General features: G+C 41.4%; 1 protein-coding gene across 6 annotated transcripts; it reads left to right on the top strand.

Moving 5' to 3' along the window:
* The first annotated feature begins 696 nt into the window (after window positions 1–696).
* msrb3 (methionine sulfoxide reductase B3) lies at window positions 697–12,787 on the top strand. Of its 6 annotated transcripts, none has more exons than XM_070992253.1 (7): window positions 697–2,300; window positions 3,503–3,618; window positions 8,156–8,264; window positions 9,767–9,844; window positions 10,143–10,171; window positions 11,633–11,730; window positions 12,069–12,787. In XM_070992253.1, exons 2-7 carry the CDS (start codon window positions 3,519–3,521, stop codon window positions 12,246–12,248), a joined length of 594 nt encoding a protein of 197 aa, XP_070848354.1. In that variant the 5' UTR covers window positions 697–2,300; window positions 3,503–3,518; the 3' UTR covers window positions 12,249–12,787. The 6 variants fall into 6 exon arrangements, with proteins under 6 accessions (XP_070848354.1, XP_070848353.1, XP_070848352.1 ...); XM_070992252.1 differs by having other exon boundaries at window positions 863–1,163; XM_070992251.1 differs by having other exon boundaries at window positions 919–941.
* Window positions 12,788–24,333: the final 11,546 nt, after the last annotated feature.

Genomic DNA, 24,333 nt, shown 5'->3' with positions numbered 1-24,333 from the left:
AAACCTTTCATCTGTGTTGAGGACCTTTCAGTTTTTTTTTAAATGAAATCCATTCATTTGTCTTTATATTTACACAATAGGTGTTCAAGTCCTGAATACCTGCCATTCAGTACCTTGAACGCCTCAGTTAAACAGTCCATTAAGCTCTGAGCCTAGTTTCTTCACCTCATTAAAGCTTCGCCTTTTCATGTCAAGTCAAACTCCCATTTATACACTCTTACAGAAACATTTCTGCTTTCAATAACAGATAATCAGATAATTTAATAATAATAATAACACTCAAAGACGCTTCACAAAAACAAATAAAAATAACGATGTTATGAGGAGAAATTAAGAATTAAAGTCAAAAGAATACAGTGTCATTAATTGGTCATCTAATGTGTGCCCATGTGTGCACAAGTGTTCCATACTGAATAAGACATGATGATATAACATAAACAGAAAAAATACATAAACATTAGATTGTGAAGTAAACTCAATTCTTCATCAGGTGCCATTTCATCCTGCTTCTTTTTATTATTTTGAAATAACGTTTGCGGTGAGTTTTGAACGAATATTGGATCATTTCCCAATTTCATGGTTACATATTTTATTTGCATTATTTCTTTATGTGATGGGTCTACATAGCTGTGACCAACAATCTCTTCCACACTGACGAGTTTATGACTTATTAATGATGCGTGAACACAAGTGAGTGCTTTCAACACTCCTCTGAACGCTGTTAGATGTGTCCATCCGCCTGATGTGTGTTTCTTGGTGCTTCGTTAGCTTCATCAGTCGGAGCTGTTTTGTCTGCTCAGCTGTTGTTTGACTCGTCGTTTCACCTGTTAAATGAACCAAGGATTGGTTGGATGTTTGCTTTGTAGTCTGGTTGCATCATGCTGTGACGACGCAGCAAAACGGCAGCTGAGTGGGGTCCTGCCATAATTGGAGATGTGCAGGTCCGCTGTCATCCTACCCGCGCGCGCACACACACGCACAGATACAGACACACACATACAGCCTGTTGGTCGACGGGACGGACTGCGTTAGCCTGTTAGCCTGTTAGCCTTGGGGCCTGTTGTAGGTCCAGTTCATGTACCGACCAACCGGCACATTTTCGCGAGCAACGTTAACGCTGCACTCCACCGTCAACGTCGCGTTCCTGCTGCTGCTTTTCACCGGTATGGAAGTATCTTCTGTATTTTGTGGGACAAAATAACAACCAGTAAGGACTGGCAACCTGTCAGAGACTGAGTCAAATACCAGCAATGTGTCCAGTTACTTGTATTTTTCATGTGTTGACTAGCATGTATTAGATAGAGACTAGCGGCATGCTGCTGGAACGACGCAGTGTTTTACATTATACTTAAACATCGACAACGTAAGTATTATCAGATAACTACGCTCGAGCAGCTGCAGGATGGGGCTGCCTGTCTGGGGCAGATAGAAACAGCACTTCGTGTGTTTCAATATGGCGCACTGGTGATTCAGGATAAGCTGTAAAGCGGTAGCGGGCTTCGGGACTTCAGATAAGACTGTTTCATAGTTTTCCAGCCCTGTTATCCATGTTCTACGCTGACGTCACGAAGGAGATCATTTGAGTCAGTTAAATTTATTCGCTTAAATATATCTACAGTTCGTCTAGCTTTCATTTGTGTGGCGAAAGGTTTACCACACGGAACCCTTTCCTTATGAAACATTTCAAAAAGTGAATATGTAGAAGATGAAGCTATCAAGGTATCCCAAATTGCTGCACCCAGCTGACATCTAGTGGCGGCGGGCTGTCATAGCAGCTTGACTCCACCTCTAGTGACAGACTTCAGAGCAGAGAGAGTGTGTTTATGAGCTGGTCCTCCAGGTTTACAGGTGTCTTACTAGGATGCACACGGTGTAATGTTACAGTTGCAATGCAAATCTTCCATGTGTTTGTTTTACCTGTGAGGAGGGTTTAGTACGTGGAATTTCCCTTCAGCTGAAAATGTCAGGACTTCTCTCACTGTTTGACAGTGTTCATTGTACTGTGGACGTTGTCCTTTGGATGCTGTATTGTGGATGCTGAACTGTGGATTGCTCCTCCTGCCTTTAGTTGTGGCGTTCCTGCCAGCACCAGAGGACACTGTGGCAGAATTGTTCATTGTTTGCTATGGGTTTGTTTGGCTGACCTCATTCTGCAACAGCGCTAAGGGCATCAGAGAGAGAGAAAGAGAGAGAGAGAGAGAGAGAGAGAGAGAGCACGAAAACCTGTAGAAAGTATTTGTGAAGTTCCTCCCTCAGTGGTCAAAGCTGAAAGAGGATTTTGTAGCACCGTGGACGCACTAGTAAGTCACATTTATTTGTTTGCAACTTAAATATTCATACCTTGGATTTAGTGTTACTGTGTTGCAGCTTGTTGTGATGTGTGGTGTCAAATCATAACAGTGTGCTGAGAGATGTCATTAACTGAGACAGGAGAAGCCTGGGAAACTGATGGAAACACAGAAGGTAGAAAGTGCTGGTTTTAAACAATTTAAAAAGGCTTTGCAGATTGGAAATGTATTTTGTGTTGATGAGAGTCCAAACAAAATGTCATTAGAATGCTTAACAGTGCTAAATCAAGAGGGAAAAATAAGCAGAATTATCATTACTATTCGCCTACTAATGCAGCTTTTCCTAATACTTCCACCTGTGTGTGTGTGTCTTTGAGTGTTAGAGTCCTCACACACCAAACCAACAGTGTCTGTAGATTACATGTTGTTTGTGGTCCATCTACCAGCATTGGTAATAGTTGGCCCACAATAGAGGCTGATCGGTCATTAAAACAGATTCAGTATTGTGGAAACTGTATTTTGTCCTCTCACACAGCTGTTGAGCGGACATACATCCCAGCAGTCAGCTGGCTGTTCACTGTAGCCTGTATGGTGTGATGCAAGGCAATACAAAGCATCTGATCAGCTAGGCGCTGCTGTCCATCGTTCTTCAAGGTTGGCTTGGTGTGTTATGGCCTTTGAGCAAGTGTATGGCTGATACATCCTTTGGTAGAATTCTGCATTACTGCAGGTTAATATTAGCCACACACTGCTGAAAACACTGCTATATAAGGCCATCTTTGTAGAGCCATTTATCAAAAGCATGTCACTCATGTAGACTGCGATTTTCCTCTTGGAATTTGGCTGCCTGGCATTGGTTGTGTGTCTCTGTGACATGAATATTTTCTCAGTTGTGACAAAGCTTTGATCCAGAGTGATTAAATGTAGTCCAGCCTTCATCCGGTGCAGGCAGTGATCAGACTGTTCTCAGGGACTGAAAACATTCATTTAACTGGCATAAATAGATATGTTTGTTTTATTTACAGAAGTGGGCAGATGTACCTCGGTACAATCTAACTTATAAATCACAGCCAAATGAACAGTCATTAAATCACGGCAGTGGATATTTTTGTGGTTATAGAATAATGTCTCCCCCTCTCCCTCCCTTTCTCGCTCTCATTCTCTCGTTCTCTGTCTCTCTCTCTTACTCTCACTCCCTCCCTCTTCCTCTTCAGTGTGACTGTGTGTCTCATGGCTGTCCTCCTCAGACGTGGGCTCTTCGCCCTGCATCATGCCCTTCGGCATGGCAGCAGCCCAGTCTGCCAGCCTGCACTGCCTGCTGCTCTTCTAGGTAGAGTAACATGTTAACTGTAGCGTGACAGGACAATGTAGTGCTTCTTAGAGGAACATATCTGTGTTATGCATGTTTTAGTTCATCTACCACAATCATGATATACCTGTAACATAACATATTATATGCTGCACCTGCCGTACACTATGTGACCAAAAGTATGTGGACACCCGTTAGCACTGACAGATGCATAAAATCAAGCATACAGTCATGCAAGCCACAACGACACAAATCTTCAGTAGAATCTTTAGTCGTCTGTAGTAACATCAACTACCAAACTGCCTCTGGAAACAACAGAATAAAAGCTGATTGTCAGGTGCTTCTTGGCAAATGTTTCCATTCCATCAAACAGTGATTGACAAGTTTCAGATCAATATGCACAATGCCAGGCGCATTGCTATTGGACCCTGGAGCAGTGTTGCTTCCCTATCTGACAGGCTAATGGAGTCTGTTTGGATAGCAGGAGGATGCTACCTGTCTGCATGCATGGTGCCACCTGTAGAGTCTGGTCAAGGATTAATGGTGGACTGTTTTGTTTGTGCTGGTTTAGGCTAGGCCTGATTCCAGGTTGTCTGTACACATGTTGCATCTGGAAAGTAATGAAGTGAAGGTTTCTGATGTTGAACTTGGGCTACTGGTTGAAGAGAAGACTTTTTTGGACTTTTTTGTCTTGTCTTGTGGAACTGATCATTCCATTTACATCACATTAATTCAGGTGATGCCAATAACAATAAGTGCATTCAACCATGTGGATACAACCCAAAAATAGCAAGAATGACGCAAGTGCACCACACGTCAGCAGATATGCTGAATTGCTTGAGAATCAGTTTTGTGGCCAAGTATGTGTACATATACACAGATCAGCGTGCAGAGTACATTCATGAAGTATATGGAATAAAAATAAGAATAGAATAAGGCAAAAACTACACAGAGCAATTAAATTCAAAATTGCACCAGCACTTAGGCAATAGCAGAACGCACCTCAGCACGCCTCAACATGTCTCAAGCAAAGTGTAGCAGCAGCAAAGTCAACAAAGTGTAGTATATCTAAGAGTAATGTGATACCATAAGCTATAACAGTGTACACTAGAATATTAGGATGTAAGATAGATGGATAATCATTATCTTAGAGACAAAGATGATGAACAAACATTTATACACTGGCTCAGGAGGTACAGTGGTTGTTTGCAAGTTCACTAATCAGCGTGTGCGTCTGTATGTGAATGTGTTTGTTAATGATGAGCAGCTGCCACCTTGCATGGTAGCCTCTGCCACCGGCATATGAATGAGTGTGTGAATGGATGGGTGCTGACTTTTGTTGTGGAGTGCTTTCAGTGTTTTTTTACATGGGAGAACTTTTACTGTATATATGCAGATGCATATTTAGTGCAGCAGGAGCCAAATAAAACCCAGTGAAGTGGATACAGTGCAAAATGAAACGCAAGTATACTGTAATGTTGTAATGCAGTTACAGATCAGATAAGTGAAAGGTGTGTGAGTCCAGGGTGAGAGTGTTTGTGTTAGTCTTAGCCCTACAGGAGGAAGCGTGAGGCTTCACCTCCCTGTCCTGATGCAGAGGGGGCAGGTTGTACCGTGAGATAGCACCCGGCAGGGAAGACCTCCTGGAGTGGTCCTTGTCACAGCGGAGATGGATCAGTCTGCTCCACTGTTTGACCAGGAGGTGGTTGGAAAGGATGGGAAGTGTTTTCTGTAATGTGCACAGTTTGTGCAGCATCATCTTCCTCACACCTCTCATGACTCCAGCTGCACAGACTGCAGTGTGTTTGTCAGGTAGTCAGGAATCCAGGAGGTGGTGGAGGCATTTACCTGCATCGCCTGAAGCTTCTCACTTGGCAGCTGGACCTGGATTGTGTTGAGTGGTCAAACTAGTCATACTTTGTTGTGGTCAGAAGTTGATTATTTCAGTTTCAAAGCACTGATGGTTTGGAAAAGTCTTCTGGTATGGTCTCCTCTGGTTCATTGCTCTTTTGTCTCTACGTTTGTCAGTGTCAGTTTTCAGTTATGTGTTTAACACTGCTGCTACTGCTGCTACTTCTACTAATAATTGTGGTTCATTTGTGAAAATGTTTGCATTAAGATAAGGAAGGTGAACTTAGGTTTTATACAGATATACCATGTTGTTTTAATATCTCCAACTATGAAATCACACAAACTAAAATAATATCCATCATCAAATAATATGACAGTATTAGTGCCATTCACTGTATGAGTCACACTGATGGGCCGTGTGTGTGCGTGTGTTTTCTGGACACAGTGCATATGAATCATCTGTCTCATCATCACTATCATTGAAGGGTGCTTCTGTTGTCTCTGATTTAGTATAGTAGTGTAGTCTTCAGTTTTTTATTTTTTATTTTTTAAAGATTATTCAACCCTGTAAACTAATGCTGTGGTGGTGTTATCGGCTGGTTGACTTTTTCTGTATGCTTTGTAGTCAGGTACAGAAATTGCTGTTAATTACTTTAAGTTTCAATTGAAATGAAATTTCTCAAAATGTTACCTTTTTAAAAATTTCATGGTGATTTTTAGACAGCATCAGTTCAAAGTCAGAAACTACTCCAGATATATGGATTATAATGAAGGAATTAGTCACCCATGCAGGAAAGGTATTAATGTCATTTTTTCTAGGTGTGTGTCCATGATCCTCATGCCTGTTAACCAGTGTCCTTCACACTCTGCATGAACAGTGGGAATCCCAAACGACCCTGATGACCAGCACTTTTATTCCACCGTGCCTCTGATGCTGTTCATTATCTTGACCTGTATTGTCTTGTGTTGTTTTCTCCATCTGTCTGCTCCTCTTCATCCAGCCCAGTCCTTGGTTGTAGCCCTTCTGAAGGGGTGTTTGGTTCTTGTGGTGGGTGGAGTACCTCTCTCCAGCAGTCATGTCGGGCTTCAATCTGCTGCATCTAATAACCAAGAGCCAGCCTGTAGCTCTGAGGTCCTGCAGTCTTCCCTCAGGTCCACTGACTGGGTGCTGTGTGCCTGGTGTGCTCTGCCTCTCTTAAAGCCTTAACACCTGGCTGGTGTGTCAGCATGTCTTTACTGTCCCATTCTGTGTGTGTGAGTGTTCAGAATGATGTGAGCTTCTTTCACCTTTTTTCTTAATTTTGATCTCAGGGAACAGTAATCAAATGTTTGCAGTGAAGTATAGTTGAGATATCCCAAACTGGACCACATCAAAACAGGAATGATTATTGGACCCCAGTACTTTTTAAGTAGGAAGTAATTTGTATTTGTAGCAATGAGGTCTCTTCTTACAGTAACTTTCTGAAAGTTGTGATTGAGTAGTTTATTGTTTTTCATTGTGGCATGGAAGGTGTTTGTCAGTCTCAAAAAAGAAAAAGCTCTCCTCCACCTTATGAAGGCTGACATCAGTGCGCTGCATTTGGTATTGGCAGGTCTCTGCTGCCCTCCACAGGACAACAGTGAAACTCAGCACACGCCTTTGTTTTCTGTGCTGTCATTTGATTTTAATGTGGCATGGAAAATTCATGTCACAATGAAAAACAGTTATTTCAGTTATTAAAGGCAAGGAGCTTAACAGTCCTATTAATGTTTGCTTTAAAATAATAAAATTAAAATTCTGACATTAGCTCCATTAATGGTTAAAAATCCTCAGGGTAGTTTCTCTCTTGAATTTTTAGCTACACTCACATGCAGTTGTCACTCAGCTGAAACTCCAGGTGCTAACAGAATAATCCAGTGATTCACTGCTTGGCTTCCTCGCAGCTTGCATGCATGGAGTGGTTTTGGTTGTGTTTCCTCTTAATGTTAAAGGGTTTTATTGCTCAGAGGACCTTTTTATGTTCTGTTTGTGGACGAGTCACGCAGTTGCATCCTTGCACACTAAGTGTCTGCATGATGAAGCAGTGATATGTGAGGAGAAAAAGCCTCAGGGCAGGCAAGATCATTACCGTGAACCACATGTAGAAAAGAACCTAAAGAACTAAGCAGAACATCTGACAGTCAGAGACACACACACACACACACACACACACACACACACACACACACACACACACACACACACACACACACACAGCTACACAGCTCTTCACCTCGGGGAAGCATCATCTTTGATAAAAAGCTCACATCTCTCATTTGTTCTCATTCAGTGATACAGAGCTCCCTTCTGATGAACCTCATGAGAATCTGTGATCCAAAACCATTTATGACAACATTTTCACAGTTGGTGTGTAAACATAATGGAGTAAACATGCTGCCATATATATTGTTGTCCACCACTCTCAGACAAAACTACACATTTTCCGCTGTCATATCTAATGAAAGCACTTTAGATATTGATTTTCCATTGTTAGTATTATACTGTAAGCTCATTTCTTTGGTCCACTATGTCTGAACATGTTGAGACTGAGGAAGATTTTATTGTAGAATAGCTGTGTTTAAGGCATAGTGTAGTAGTGACATGCAGCTCTTTTTTCTTCCTGGTGCCATGGGAAGACAGGTAATACTGCCTAGTTAATATTTTTGTCCTTCCTGCCTTGCCCTTCAGGAGCGTGTAGGACTAAGAAGACATGGCCAGTGAGCTTTTCTCAGGAGGAGCTGAGGAAACGCCTCACACCGATGCAGTACCACGTTACCCAGGAGAGGGGAACTGAGAGGTAGGACAAACTGCTGGAACCACCTGTCTCTTTTTTATTTTTATTTTTATTTTTTTTACTGATCACTCACACCAGCAACATATTTGTCATGAAAATTAAATGTACACAGTTTTGCAGGTGATGGTATAGACACTGATTTTGCCCATATACTTTACACCAGGTCAAATTTTGTTTTTGTTTTGAACAATTTTGAAGTCAAATTACAACCTAGGCAAGCATTTAATACAAAAACTTTGGGCTGTGTTTTATATCCATATCATGGATCATTTTGCACTGTATCCACAAACAGAAAAGGAGTTTCTTAAATACCCAGGGAGACTTCTCAAGAGTCATTCTGAAGTCTCACAAATCTATTCCATAGTCTCAGGATTCTATTCAATATTTTCAAAGTTTAATTTCATATTTTGTGTCGTTTCATCTTGTGTGTGGCTGCTCTAGTACATGCTATTGTGTTTTTCCTCAAAAAGTGTCTTTTTGAGACTTATATTATCCATATATCTGAATTTCATTCCATAATCCCAAATTTGAAGGTTAATGGCAGTTGCCAAGGGTGGGTATTGTTTTCCAGTATCCTTCGGGATCTGAGCAGGAGCGTCACCTCGCTGATATCACCAGCCCCTTATACACAGTCTGTTCAAGGAGGAAATGTTGCCCTGCTGTTCCGTGCTACTGTTCTGTATAAAAGGTATGAACATGGGATGGGGGACATTGTTGTTCCACCTTAAAGCCGGCAGAGGAGGCAGTAACAGAGCCGAAGAGATGTCTGTGTGTAAAGGATGAGCTGGCCACGTTATGTGCATGACCCACCAGCGGGGTATTTAAAGACCAGATACCAGCACTTAGCGGCTAAGTCAAAGAAGAAGAATAGCTACTGAAAATGTCTGTGAACTGGGGAGACAGCAAAGTCCGGGAGCTCCTTACCCTCTGAGAAGAGGACAAGATCATCCTGACAGCAGTGTTGCTGGCTGGTGCAGTATAGATGCTGACTTCCTGAACGGTGCCGTGCTATTTACACTTACACACTGGGGCAGAAGCTATTGTTTGGTTCAGTGTGAAAAGGGAAATCTGGATGTTGTCATTCTCAAGGTTTGTGAAGACGGGGTCCTCTGTGGAACTGTTGGTTCTGAATGCAAACTGATGAGGTTGGCATCGTGAACTCACACATGATGAGGGTGCTCCTGGATCACCTACCACGTACCTTTGGTGTTGAGACCTCTTTCCAGTCTCTCCCGATGTCTCTAGTTGGCCTCCTCGATGCCAGCTTTCAGTCTTCCTCAGCAGTGTTTTGTGTTTCCTTGTCACCTGCCCAAAAGTCTACGTGTCACTGTATTTAGACCATCCTTTTGGGCTGACAGACAATCTCTTCAAAAAAACATAAAAAAGCTGTTTTCAAAGAAAGCATGAGGTTGTTCCCGTGAATATAGTATTTGCCTGTGATGGCAATATAACAGCTAGTCATTTGTTCATCATGGTGAGTTTACTAAAACAGCCATCTTCCACAGTGCCTTCACTGGAGAGTTTGCTGAACATAAAGATGAGGGGACCTACACTTGTGTCGTCTGCGGGGCCCCGCTGTTCAAGTAAGAGCTGCACTGTTTCTGTGTGTGAGCTTCGCCCACTGTGTGTGTGTGTGTGTGTGTGTGTGTGTGTGTGTGTGTGTGTGTGTGTGTGTGTGTGTGTGTGTGTGTGTGTGTGTGTGTGTGTGTGTGTGTGTGTGTGTGTGTGTGTGTGTGTAGGGGGTTTGAAATTGAAAAACGGAATTTACTGTGTATGATCAGAAGCAATAATGCTCCAGAACAAAAGAACAGATAGAGGCAGTATTATTTAAAAAATGAAAATGATGTTTTTTTCTAATTGATGTTTTGTTTTCTTTTATAGCTCCAACACTAAATTTGACTCAGGATCGGGTAAGTTGGATCACTGTAAGCCCAGTTGTCCAGTTTCTCACGTGCAGCTCTGCTCTGCTGTCTTTACAAGCTGTGTTTGCCTAAGCAGTCACATCTCAGAAGCCTTGTTTTTTCATTCATTTTTGAATGGACCATATCTAAATCATTATATTCGCTAACTGTGAAGTTAAAATTATTGACTTTATCAAATGTTTCTTGTATGTTTGTGGCATGTCTCTGTCTGTGAAGTAGAAGAATGCTCATATTTTTTTTCTGTAATATACACTATTCATGAAATACTAAAAAACAAACACTCAAACTGAAGTTAAGATGTTGTGCTGTAGAGTCAGTAAAAACTCAGAAAGTACAGCCAAAGAGTATCTGCTACCACATTTATCATTGTACAGTAAATGAGCTGCAGAAGATGTCTGTGAGGATTATCGGTCATGCTCATCCAAGAAGAGCTGAATCAATGACAGCTGGATTTGGTTGTTGAAAAGTTTCGCCTCTCATCCAATGGGCTTCTTTACTTCTAACTGACTGGTACTTTGTAAAACCCTTTGTTGCCCTAGATCAGGGGTCAGCAGCCAGCGGCTCTGGAGCCACATGCAGCTCTTTCATCCCTCCGCCGTGCCTGCAGACTCATATAATGAGACTTTTATGCCTTTGTGCCAGTGACAGCCGTGGTCGGGGGCATGAGGTTTTCGGGTTGTCTGCCCGTGCCATTCTCGTGTCCGCGATATCTCCAGACGCCTTGAGGGAATTTCTTCAAATCTGGCACAGAAGAGGATGAACTGATTAGATGTTGGTGGTCAAAGATTAAAGGTTAAGGTCACTGTGACCTCACATCCATCCCATTCATGTCAACACAATATCTCAGGAAAGCCTGGAGAGGATTTTATTCCATCTGACACGGAGCGTCCACTTGGACTCAAGGATGAGCTGATTAGATGTTGGTGGTTTAAGGTCACTGTGACCACACCAAACACATTTTTTGACCACAAGTCAAGATTTTTTACGCTTATTATGACAAAACTTCAAACAAGTGTTGAATATAATAAAATGATGAAGTGATAGCCAAAAGGCCAAAGCTCAGCTTCACTGTGACATCACACGAAAACACTTTTCTGGCCATTATTCAACACCATAACTCAGGAACAGAAGGGCAGATTGTGACCATATTTCACATTTGGTCAGATACTGAGTTGGTGACACTAATCTTGGTGTCCACCTTCAAACTGTGCTGATTGTTTAGATCTTCTGTGTTGTCGGGTTGAAGCTGTGTGTGAAGCCTCCACGTTTTACAGTTTGGAGCTTCTTTGCAGCAACATCCATATTTGAAGCATTGTAGTCGACAGCAAGCTGATTGGTTTTGCGGATATTGAGCTTCAGGCTCCATCAAACACACGGTATGACCAGAGCTGTCTGATGAATTATTACTGCCCTCTGCATGTCACCTCATCTCACACATCATGTGTTCAGGTTGGCCATCCTTCTTTGACCTCATGAAGGAGGAGTCCATCACCCAGTCAGATGATTTCTCCTATGGGATGCACAGAGTGGAGGCTACCTGCAGCAAGGTATACTGCCAACACTCCATTACACCCTAACACCATCTGATGTTTACTCCTTTACCTGTGCAGCATTTCACAGACAACAGAAGACATTTTTTTTTTTTTTTTTCATTTTTACGTGACACAGTTTCTGCCATCAAAATCATTTGAATTGATGCTGGACTGAAATAAAAGTTCTTGTCTAAAGAGGCACACACAGCTCACCAGTGGCCACGTGTCCAGAGTCATTTTGACACAACTAACAGGATCCCAAATGGACATGCTCACAGTGTGCATGTGTACATGTGTAGCCTGTTTCTAAAATGGCAAAGAGATGCTCATCAGTCTTTCCCATCCTGTTTCAGTGTGGAGCTCATCTGGGACACCTGTTTGATGATGGACCAAGACCCACAGGAAAGCGCTACTGCATTAACTCGGCCTCGTTGGCTTTCCAGCCCAAACACACAGCCTCCTCCACCTCCAGTTCTGCTGCCGAGGGTGGAGCTGCCAGCAGCTCAGCGAGTGATGGGAAGACGGAGCTCTGAAAGAAAAACTCAAGAACTGCTGCATGATGTCTGTGCCTGTGTAGGGAACATATACAGTAAAGCGGTAGTATAGTTAGGTTCTGTGTTTTTCATTCACAGAGTGAAGATGGAGGAAGTGGTTTTATTATGAAAGGTAGGAAGGTACTCAGGCCTCACACACAGACCAGATAAATACACTCATATCTAATCTATCACCAGGGAAATTGTACACTTCCATTGTGTAGCCACAGTCAAAGCTGCAAAACAAAATATATATATATCTATACAATAACTTTTGATATTCCCACTTAAATATATTTTGTGAGAGTATATTTTTGAAGTGATATTTGATACTGAGAGGTTGATTTAGTGAAATATGCAGGTGCTCCTATCAGCAGTGAGACAGACAGAAACTTCATTCTCTGACGTGGACTTCCTGTATTTGCAGGTCACTTCCTGTATTTGTTCCTTTCTTAGTTCTTTGCATTAGGAAATCCTTCAGTTTTTGTGCACAGCTTGCATTAAAACATGTAATGACTGAATACAATATCTGGAATTACTGTATGACTTTTTCCCTTTTTTGAAAAGTGTAAACAGCAACAAAAATAATCTCAAGTAGAGGTACACATACTACTACTAGTACTAGTCTACTAGTTTCTTTGGGGCTTTTATCTCATCTCAAAAGCTTGTCATCATGGGCTTATGTCATAGGTAGTTTTCACATGTTGAAGTAACAGAATTAATGCTGATAATGTAACATAGTAATTTTTTTGTGTACTTAAGTATTGTACTTACTCTACACTACATTTAAAGTTGTATCTGCTTTGAATAGAGTCACATGAAAGTCTTGTGAGTTGTGGAGTAGAAAAGTGTCGCCCAAGCAGGAGCTGTCGTAGAAAAGAAGTTGCTGGTGCATTTGCAGCTGCAGAGGGCAGCGCTCCATGTCCAGAGAGGTGCCATTCAGCCTCAGAGTCAGTGTCAGTGTGGGCCAGACCCAGCAGCTGGTCATCAGGCCAAACATGCACAGCAGTGCAGTTGAATTAAAGATCATGTCATTGTGGAGTACGCTGCTGTTAGCATTACTGTACCTCTGCATAGTTTTAGGGCTCAGGAGGAAGAGTATGAGGAGTGGACGTGACAAAAATTCCATCCATCCATCGTCTATACCCGACTATCCCTTTCAGGGTTGTGGGGGGGCTGGAACCTATCCCAGCTGTCATTGGGCGAAGGGCGGGGTACACCCTGAACCGGTCGCCAGTTGATTGCAGGGAAACATATATTAACATTCATGCTCACACTCACACCTAAGGACGATTTAGAGTCACCAATTAACCTAATGAGCATGTTTTTGGTCTGTGGGAGGAAGCCGGAGTACCCGGAGAGAACCCACGCATGCACGGGAAGAACATGCAAACTTCACACAGAGAGGTCCGACCTGGGGATCGAACCGGCGACCTTCTTGCTGTGAGGCACGCGCACTACCTGCTGCTCCACCGTGCCACTGTGACAAAAATTAATTGATAAGAAATGTAAGATGATGAAAACTCATTTGAATGAAAAAATACAGGTAAAAATGAATGGGAAATGGGAAATAAGGAATAGTGATAAATTACTGTGACTTGAATATAGTTGTGATATAATGAAAACAGCCATGTTTCATAATTTTCCCTTTTTTCCTAACATTAGTTACGACAGCTGACATCAGCTAACATTAGCACTATTAGCTAACTGTTAGCTATGACAGCTGATTTTAGCTTAGGTTATTGTTGGTATGCAGATATGTAAATCACGCTGTCTTTGCACCTCCCCTCAAACCCCTCCTCTCCATGCCAAAACTGATAGAATGATGAAAAATGATGAAGAACGATGACAACCAGACACCGGCAAAATAACTCATTGGATAAAAATCAGAAATTTGTCTTTGAAAAACACATCAAAAATCCAAAAACATCAGAATAAAATGAGATATTTTTTTATTTTCCAGTGCCAATGCAGTCTTATCCAATGCAAGTGTTTCAACGAAAACTTTTTTTAATGCCAAATCTTATTTTCAGTGCCAAAATTTAAAGTCACCGTAGAGCCCCATTGGCCTCTCTGCTGCTCAATGACTGGTTTCGTTGCAGAACAGAGGGCCTTCTTTGCTATCTAAATGAAGCTTCTGTCTGGCACAGAGAATATTGCCGTTTGATAAAATGTGAGAAGCGGTGTGCAACACAGACTGAGAGAGAACACTGTGTGCGAGCGGGATAGGAACATCTCAGTCTTTCTGGAAGCATTTCTTCTCTTGGAAAAAACACTCACCTTCTAGGAAAAACTCACAAGCCTGTGGTTTATTGCATACTGCTACTGTGGAGCAGTGATTTTGTGCCCTCCATACCTCACTTCATTCACTGGCTTTATGTGTTTGGCAAAGAGCCGCATGGGAAATACATGGAATTGCTGTTGCTAAATGATTGGAGAAGTTCCTCACAGCAAGACAAGAAGAAAACAAACTGGTTTCCTCTTGCCAACTGAGGTGTTTATACATGGAAGTTGATGCAAGTTGGAAATCCTACATGCACTGCCTGACCATGTTGACTCTTTCATTTTCCCCATAAATGACGGACTCATTCGCCCCGCACAACACTGTTTTAACATGAGCAAAACAAGAATAACAAGAATGAAAGAAATGATGGCCACAGTGACAATATGTCCACATGTCCTCTGGTATATAAACTCAAGAAACCAAAGTCCAAAGAATGGAGTCATGGACTGGAATGAATCTTCCTATGAATAAATGTCAAGCTTTTCAGTCAAATGTTAGTCCTGTTGATTTTCTCTCCCTGTCACCCTGATGCTCCTCGCTCCATGAGAAAGCACCCAGAAAAATATAACAGAGCTCTATATTGAAAAATTCTGTCTCTGATAATTAAGTGATCCAAGGGCAGATGTAGGTAATGGCTTGTTTTCAGTGTCAGTGTCTTAACTCGGCTCCAGTCCCACCCAACAGCTAGCAGGAAAGCATCACAGAGAGCGATGACTTGACAGCAGTGAAGGCTGGAGACTGGCAACACTTGGTGAGGTCCTCCCTCCTCTTTACCGCTCAGTCCAATGAGGTAATAAACTCTTGTAAAGACTCCAAGATGGTTTGTCTATTAACAGTGAATCAAAGTCATCTCTGGGGTACAATGAAACATAGCTTTTGTTTCATAAGTGATACTCATAGTTTATCTCTAATTTCTCATTGCTTGTTGCTGCTACCGGAAGGACACCTTGAAGCAGAGCTGTTAAATACAGGAAGTGGCCAATCAGAGTGTATTAAGGGCCAAATATTGTTAAAATATTAAAATAAAATATTAAAATAAAATAAAAAATATTAAATATAAAATTTAATATTTTATATTTAAAATATTAAAATATTGTTAAAATATCTAAACTGAACTAATTTTAGATTTTGTTGTATTTGTTGTTTAGTTGGTAGTGTTTGTCCTGGTTGCCCCTTTTGTTTCAATAATGGACTGAGCAGCCTTTATAAATGTTCCCCTTTGTGCTCAGTGTGTGAGGTCCATTTAGTCTCTGTGAAGTCAGTTTAGTCTGTTCACTTTTATTCAGGGTCTGTAAAGTTATAGCCTGACTTTAGTTCTGTTTAGTTGACCTCTTTTATGGGCCCAGAGCTTTGCTGCATATTGTATACGTTGCGCAACGTATGGAATTTCCTACAACAGCAATGGTACCTTGAAGGCATCAGAACAGACGCTAGGATTCTTCAGGGTATGCGGGTTAGTTAAGTGCCACAAAATGTTTAATGAACTGACTGTCCTCACTCCTCGTACCTGCTGGTCTGGTCCCTCACGGGGTCATTATGGAAGGCAGGGTAAGGCATGTGGAGCTGACGGTCTGATGGTCTGATGTTTAAGGTTATGGTAAGTAATGTAGTTAGAGACGTGTGTGTGTGTGTGTGTGTGGGGGGGGGGGTTATACATGTTAGTGTGTGTGTGTGTGTGTGTGTGTGTGTGTGTGTGTGTGTGTGTGTGTGTGTGTGTGTGTGTGTGTGTGTGTGCAGGAATGGAGGAGTTGTTCCGAAGTGACACCAATGACCCGAACACTCTTAATGTGGATTAGTGTAAATTCAAACATCCGCTGGTTGAGACAGGCCTGGAACATGTGAAAAGAAAAACACCTAGCCTTTAGCTTTGAAACGAAATTCATCCAACCAACTCCACCAGCAGCTGCTGCTGTCATGTTTGTGTGTCTGTCCCATAGAATAAGCAACATTTCCTGTCTGCTTTAAGTGTCCTTCTCCAATAAGAAGAAAATATTGAAAAGAAGGGCTGAGCACTGGCGCAGACTGAGGAGGAGGTGAACGATTCCTTAAGAGCCGGATGACTTTGTTTGTTTTGTTAAGTTTTATGATTAAGACTGGAGAAAGATGATAGCAGCTGTTCTTGTTTTGAGGAGTGATAAATGTTCCTGAAGAAAGAAAGAAAGAAAGAAAGAAAGAAAGAAAGAAAGAAAGAAAGAAAGAAAGTTCTTTGGTTATCATATCTGGCTTGTACAATCCAGTCATTAAAAGACTGTATTATACAAATATTCAGCTCATTATACTCCATATGAAGAGAACTGCTCTATGAAAGTGATCACATTTAATACTTCACATTATCTGGCTGTCATGTCTCTTTGGGTCTATTTCCTACACCTCCACTGATTCTTTGTCACTACCCAGCTATTACTTTTCAAGATGGGTGGGCTGGAGTCCATCTCAACATGCTGCAAACACACTCACCACAAAGGAACAGATAGACACTTTCAGTCTTAACAGGCTCTCAGAAATAGCTACAAACAAACCAGCTGTCCAGTTTGAGTTGTGCTATTTAGACAGGATTTCAAAACTAATCCACCAGGAGTGTGTGCTTGTATTTATTTGTTTGGCCTTGAAGTGTGTTGCTGGCTCCAGGTTCCAGAAGGCTTTGTCCATGGGTCAGCTGGTTGGTCCAAGAAAACAACTACATGGTGGATTGCCATTAAATTCTCTCCAGGGATTTACCACTTTGTTGCTCCTCTGACATTAAGCAACACTAGCACATTGGTTAAAGGTTTAAAATGAAATGATGTGTGTGTTGAACTGTCTGTATCCATGTGTCAACACCCTCAGAGAGCCATTAGTGTGTCTGTAGACTCTTGTTTGATCCAGTTGACATGTATGAGGAGGCATGATTTCATTTTATGCGATGGACTGAACCCCAGTCTTATAATCCCTGGCCCTCCTGAACCAATAAATAAGAAACAATATGCAATTTGACTTTGATCATCTTTCCTCACATTAGAACTATGCAATGGGAAATGTCCCAGTTTCATACTATACATTGACAGGCAAGGAGATTGTAGTTATAGCATATTAAAGTAAACTGTGAAAGTGGTAATATGTGCTTCAAATTAAACAATACAATATACAATAACATGTATGAAGCAATATTGAAAAGTAATAAATAATGCAACAATAACAAAAGAAGAAAAATGACTCGTACGTTTCAACAGGGTGTAAAATGCAACGCTACAGAAACACATGACTGGTGGAAACGTCATTTTTTGTATGCACACTCATGATGTGGAGAAACTTGCTCTGAAGGCCTGGAGACCAGCAGATGGAGCCTTCTCCCCGCCATCAGTGACACTGCTCCATAGAGAGCCTTATGAGAGTTGGCCGGTTGTTACTGTAAACAAAAGAAGAAAACCAAGAGCAAGTCCTCTTCAGTGACTGCTTGTTATATTTAGAACTGATTAGATAATGAGAGGTGATAATTGTGTTTGTACATCCCAACACGGCACTAAATAAATCTCACAGCAAAAGTGTTTTGGAAAATCTGCGGTTATGATCTGAACAATGTCAGAGGCCACTTTGATGAGATCCCTGCAACATACCTTCAGCAGCAGTCTCTGCAGAGTGCGGACAAAGAGCTCTTGGGAGAGACTTCTTTGTTGCAACGTGATCTCTGACCTCTGTGGGTGTGGTGGCTGGATTCCACTGCAAATCCACTGCAGTTCAACTGCACTGCTTTAAAGGTCTTTTTTTTTTAACCACTGGCTTCCTCTGTATCTCTCAGAGGAAGTATACGCACCACTTTGTGACAGAGAACTTAATTTGTGTCTGCGCTGCAAGCTACAGGAGAATCACTGTTGTGAAGTTCAAAACATAATCATGCCTGTGCACAGTCAGTGTGCTGCATGAATTCTTGTCATCTTCTCCTGCATATCAGTTTCTCCCAAACTGAGCTGCTCTGTCAGTGCAGAGAGAAGCCGTGGAGCTTCAGTTAAAGCACTGACATCATGTGCCACCTAACACAGGTCACAATGTGAGCAGCTCTGCTTAAAGGTCGCAGTGCCGTTAAACAGCCTGAGCTCTGTCGCCACACAGTAGCTACATGGAAGCAAGGAAGGTACTTGAGTGCAAGACCAGCCAGGTAATGAATTGTAATTAGGGACAACTTGTAAATTCAAATTAAGGCCAGTGTGAAGAAGGATTGGGGTCACACTAGTTTGACCTTTTCCTGACAGACCTCTGTGAAGTCAAAAAACAGACTTTTAGAGGGGGACTGTCAGATGAATGACATGAATAAACAAAACCATTTAAAATACAATACCTCATGATAATGCAGAGTTCCGACCTACAACGTCTGACCTATTGGATTGCAACTTAAACTTCAGTTAACGGTTGGAACAAGTTGTAGCAATGCTTTTTTGCATGCACTCTTATGCCTGTTTGGTGGAGTCTGTTTTTAATGATTCCTGTTTGAATCATAAGCATCAAATCAGGTTGAACCTTTGCTAATCCATCACTTAAAAATTTGTTTTATAAGTTTTTATTAATAAAGCTGCAACTTTTGTCTAAAATGCTGAATAAGGTTTGAAATCCATCCACTCATGGAGCTGTTTATGTGCAAGTGTTTTCATTGTTAGTAGTATTTGTAGATATGTCAAATTTTAAGCATGTGTTCTTTCCTAACTTCTAATTGAAGAATGTGGATATAATAAATAATTTTGTTCTGATAGATTTTGATAAACGATTTAAATGTGTTCTTAATAATCTTCTTGTCTTGTGTTAATGTGCGTTAATGTTTATTGTCTAAGCTACATCAGAGCTGCTGTGTTCTTGGTGGTATCAGATGCAGCAGAGGGTGGAGGAGGGGTGCTTAACATGCAGTGTATCTTCACCCATTGCCATCAGTTTAATGTCTATCAGGGGCACCCAGGTCATGAATATTGATGGATTTCATATAAGAGGACGTGATACTTGAAAGACCCTTTTAGTTGTGGATCTGATGATCAGGAAGGTTGAGGCGTATAGTGTCATCTACAGCATGCATAGCTCTACAGGTCCGTTTACAGTAGGAAAAGCTGAAAGTACTATTAATAGACCAGAGTAGCCTGGACTTCACAAGAGCCCCATACTCATCCTTTGTTTGTGTTCTCACTGTCCACCAGAAATGAAGAAAGAATACATCTAGTACAGATCCGAATTTGTCTGGATAAGCACTGTACATACTTATAGTCACCTCTGACATATATGAACATGCACACACATACACACACAGCCATGTGTGTGTGGATGGCTTAATCTATCTCCCAGCTTCTATATATAATTTGTTCATTTCCTCTCTGAGAGTGGGGATGAGCACAGACAGCTCATCTCGCTGCAGTAACCAGCTCCTGACTGTCATTCAGTGTGTGCGAGTGAGCGCGAGGACAGAGACACTGTGGCTGCTGTGTTTAACTGGTTTAAGGACACCACTGTGGTGCGATGCCCTGGAAATCTGTTGGAAAATAATGTAATCTGAGAGTAGTTAGAAATAGAAAGTGTGTGGCAGGCGGCCTCTTAGCGTCGTGCACCGTAAATGCATCACATATGTGGTGTGGGAGGAACATATCTGCAGGGCAAACAGCTAAAAGTGACTGGGTGGCAAACAGGCTATGGTCAAAGAGGTAGATAGAGATAGACAGCACATATTTTGGTGAGCTGTGGACACCCCCCCCCCCCCCACACACACACACTCACACACACACACACACACACACACACACACACACACACACACACACACACACACACACACACACACACAAAAAGAAAGAAAAGGACTAAGAATGTGTTTTTGAAAGTTTGCTTATTATTCTGTATTTTTTTCTCAGCAATTTCCATGAAAAACCAAAACCAACGTGCTAAGTCTGTCTTTCACCCGCCCTACCCTGTCTTCGACTCTCTATTAACCGCTCACAAATACATTGTTTCAATTTTAAAAAGGGCTCAGTAATTTCCTGAAACGGCTGGTAAGCAGGAGGGAATAGGACATTTGTTGGGGACTATTTTCAACAGTGGATTAATATGCATTTGATACTCTAGTGAGTATTTGAGTAGCAGGTTGGTATATGTGGGATTTAGTCAAAATAAAGTACAGGGTGGTTATTTTTGATAATGAAGGAATGTGAAGCATAATAGTTTGACTCAAAAATCCTAGTTCGCTCTGATTGCTTAGTTCAGGTGTTTTAAATGTCCAGCTGGCTGCACTTCCAAGTATCACCACAGTAACAACTAAAATAAAAACCACCACCGCACATGTTCAAACATATGGTCTGAGCAAGCTCACTGCTTGACGTTAATCAAAGTTAGATAATGTTGCCAGGTAAAATAATTATTAGACATGCTAGCATCAAGTTAGACAGGCGAACCAACAAAACCAAGAGCAAACAACATAGAACATGGTAAAAACTTAAGGCCTCCAAGTTTCAAGTATCTGTTAGTATAGCTCTTGTCTTTACAGCTGGGAGACGTATGTGTTTGCTATGTTTCACAAGCTTTCTTAGCTTTTTTTAGTCAAATGAATAAACTAAATAAACTGACAAAAAGTCAAGAAAGCAAATATCCAAACACCTATTTTCCCCATTAAGCAGAAAAATGCAACCCTCTAAATGCTAAAGAAATGTAAAGAAACAAAATAAAACTCACGAAATCATCATCTCTCCACTGTTGCACAGCTAACTGAGCTAACGACAGCTAGTAACCACAGCCAAAGATAGCTCCACCAAAGTAGTGAGCAGCACTTAGCACTTACTCTTGGGATATAAAGGCCTGGATCAACCTTCCACAGGTGGCCAATTCTTGCACATCATACCTTTAAACACTGAGTGTGTATTGGTGGCATCATCTCTGAGGCAAAGTCATGTTGTGCTGTCAAGCATCAATTAAACCAACAGAACTATATTTTCAGTGGTCTAAAGTGATCTAAAATTTACAACAGCACAAAATATTTGGCCGAAATATGTATAAAATGGGGCTGCACGGTGGCGCAGCAGGTAGTGCGGGTGCCTCACAGCAAGAAGGTTGCCGGTTCGATCCCCGGGTCAGGCGGGGCCCTTCTGTGTGAAGCTTGCATGTTCTTCCCGTGCATGCGTGGGTTCTCTCCGGGTACTCCGGCTTCCTCCCACAGACCAAAAACATGCTCATTAGGTTAATTGATGACTCTAAATTGTCCGTAGGTGTGAGTGTGAATGTTTGTCCTTGCATGTGGCCCTGCAATCGACTGGCGACCGGCTCAGGGTGTACCCCGCCTCTCGCCCATTGTAGCTGGGATAGGCTCCAGCCCCCCGCAACCCCGAAAGGGATAGGCGGTATAGATAATGGATGGATGGATGTATAAAATGATACTCAACAGACGTAAAATCGTATCATTTGATGGAATGCTGCAGCCATAAAAAACAGCATTTCAAAATAAACATCGTTTAGTGTCAATGAAAAGTTTGTACCTGGAAGAAGCTGATATAGAAAACACAATAAAAATTGAATATTTCTAAGAAATTTAGTAGGACGTGCAATATTTGACTCATGGCCAGTCTTGAGCAGTGCTGTCCGTGGTGCTGAGGCAGCTGTCACGATGTCGCTGTTTTAGCTTAGAACTAATAACTTAGTTGGTGAGACTACATGAATTTGGCATACTTTACCATTCTTCTGTGCTATTAGGTCAAAATTAGTTTTTCTGACCAAACACTAGCCCATATGATGAGCTCCAAAATCTCTAATGTAATATAATGAAATTAACACTAAATAGTTTTGTTGTAGGTATGAGCATCTATACTTACTGCTTCTATCAAAAAAAGCTATAAAAATGACCCTCAATCTTAAAAATAAACATGACAAAATGATCAGTTTAAGACAAATATGCAAACCAACCTTAAACGAATCACTAGCTATACATAATGACATATACACAATATATGCCTATAATTATGTTTTACTATTAATATTGCAGTGTACTGTATTACATTTAAATTGACTGTGAAAACTCCCACTGCAGCAGCACACCTGAATTATGGTACAGATTTGCACAAATTTTACACACTGGGGTAACATTGGTAACACTGTAATCTCACCATTTTGTATTTATAAGCAGTCTATAAAGACTTAACAAATGTTTGCAACACATGTAGCTGCAAGTGTGAGCAAATATGTAGGGATTTGAACAGTAGTGCTTCATCACAGAAGCATCTGTAACTGGTGTATAAACCGGTAATGAATAATTGACAATAATGTAAAGAAGTTGTAATAACATAAAATATGAATATGAACCATTTGTTTTTATTCATTGCTTAAATGCATCATATGTTCCCATAAAGAATGTATTTCAGTCTCCTTGACAGTCTGAACAAACACCACCCACTGATGAAGTTCATGAGATGTGATGCTTAACGTTCAGGGAGAAATCTCGTACCTGAATGAAGAATCTTTTGTCTGTCTATTGTTTTCTTAGGCAAGGCTAAAACTTTGAGCTTCACGACTTGCTATTACAACAAAGAAAAAGACTCATTTCAGTCTCTGAATGCCAACACTGAACGTGATGACATCACCACTTGTAGAATAGGGGCTTGATAAGATTTCTCACAATAATAATCACAAAAATTCCAACAACAACAACAGTAACAGCAATCATTAAAATATGATGAATCATGGCCCTAACTCTGACATATCTAATTTATCCAGAAGGACACTTCAGCCAAAGAAGGTGAAAGGTCACTGTCTTAAGCAGTATAACAACAGTGCTCTGTGTGTCCCTGCTGCTGAAATGAATGTTCACTCTGCCACACACACACACACACACACACACACACACACACACACACACACACACACACACACACACACACACACACACACAAAGCTTTCCATTTCAGTGCAATAACACATTTATTTCCTTGTGTCATTGTGCCTCAGCTGGCACAATGACACAAGAGAGCTGTGTGCCCGGCTCAAACGTGTGCATGAAACCAGCCTTAGGTAATGGATCTGTGCAGCCATTGATTGTATTGGTTTGATGCTGACGCCGCTCTGTCTGAAGGGGAGGGGTCTGCACAGAAACCCCTTCTTTGGGGGGTCTAAGGGCTGTTTTTTTTTTATGAATGAAGTGGATGCCAGCTGCGAATTAACAACACACTCTCTCAGTAAATCGACTGTGTCTGTGGGGGGAAGTTCAGCAGTTATGAAAATAAATGTTTTAGACAACAATGTGCATTTAGATGATATTACTGAAACGTTTCAGAAAGCTCAGAATGTGGCTGATATTCTCTGAGCATTAAGCTGCTTTCACAGTGCTACAGGACCGTGGGAAAGGTCCTCCACGTAAGGCACTTTATTCTTTGTGTCTGTTGTTCTTGTGTAATTGATCTCACTCCACGTCCATGGCCGAGTGCTTCAAAGCCCCACACTTTTTATGACTGCACCGTTCCACCAAGTGAAAACATGTCCTGTGCATCATTTTATCCACATTTCCTAAAACCCAGCTTGACACATTTGTATCTTTGAAGTGTGGGATCTCTACTAGAATTCAATAAAGTTATGCAGGTTTGAACAATGCAAGATGAAGACAGAAACTCTGGAGAATAAGCCTACTGTATGACCTCTGCATGATGAGGAGAGGGGAGAATACACTGGAGTCTTTCTTCATGGACATGTCAGACACCATTCATCATTCAGGTTTAGCTTTTAAATCCTCATGGTTACATTTAACTGTTGCTCTAAACAGAGAGACGTCATTCACGGATGAACTGGATTCATGTGTGTTCTAAACTAAAACAAATGCAGAAA

This window comes from Chaetodon trifascialis, chromosome 22, assembly GCF_039877785.1.
Source record: "Chaetodon trifascialis isolate fChaTrf1 chromosome 22, fChaTrf1.hap1, whole genome shotgun sequence".
NCBI classification, from domain to species: domain Eukaryota; kingdom Metazoa; phylum Chordata; class Actinopteri; order Chaetodontiformes; family Chaetodontidae; genus Chaetodon; species Chaetodon trifascialis.
Note: the sequence above shows the minus strand (reverse complement) of the source record. Positions and strands in the feature narration are given on the sequence as shown.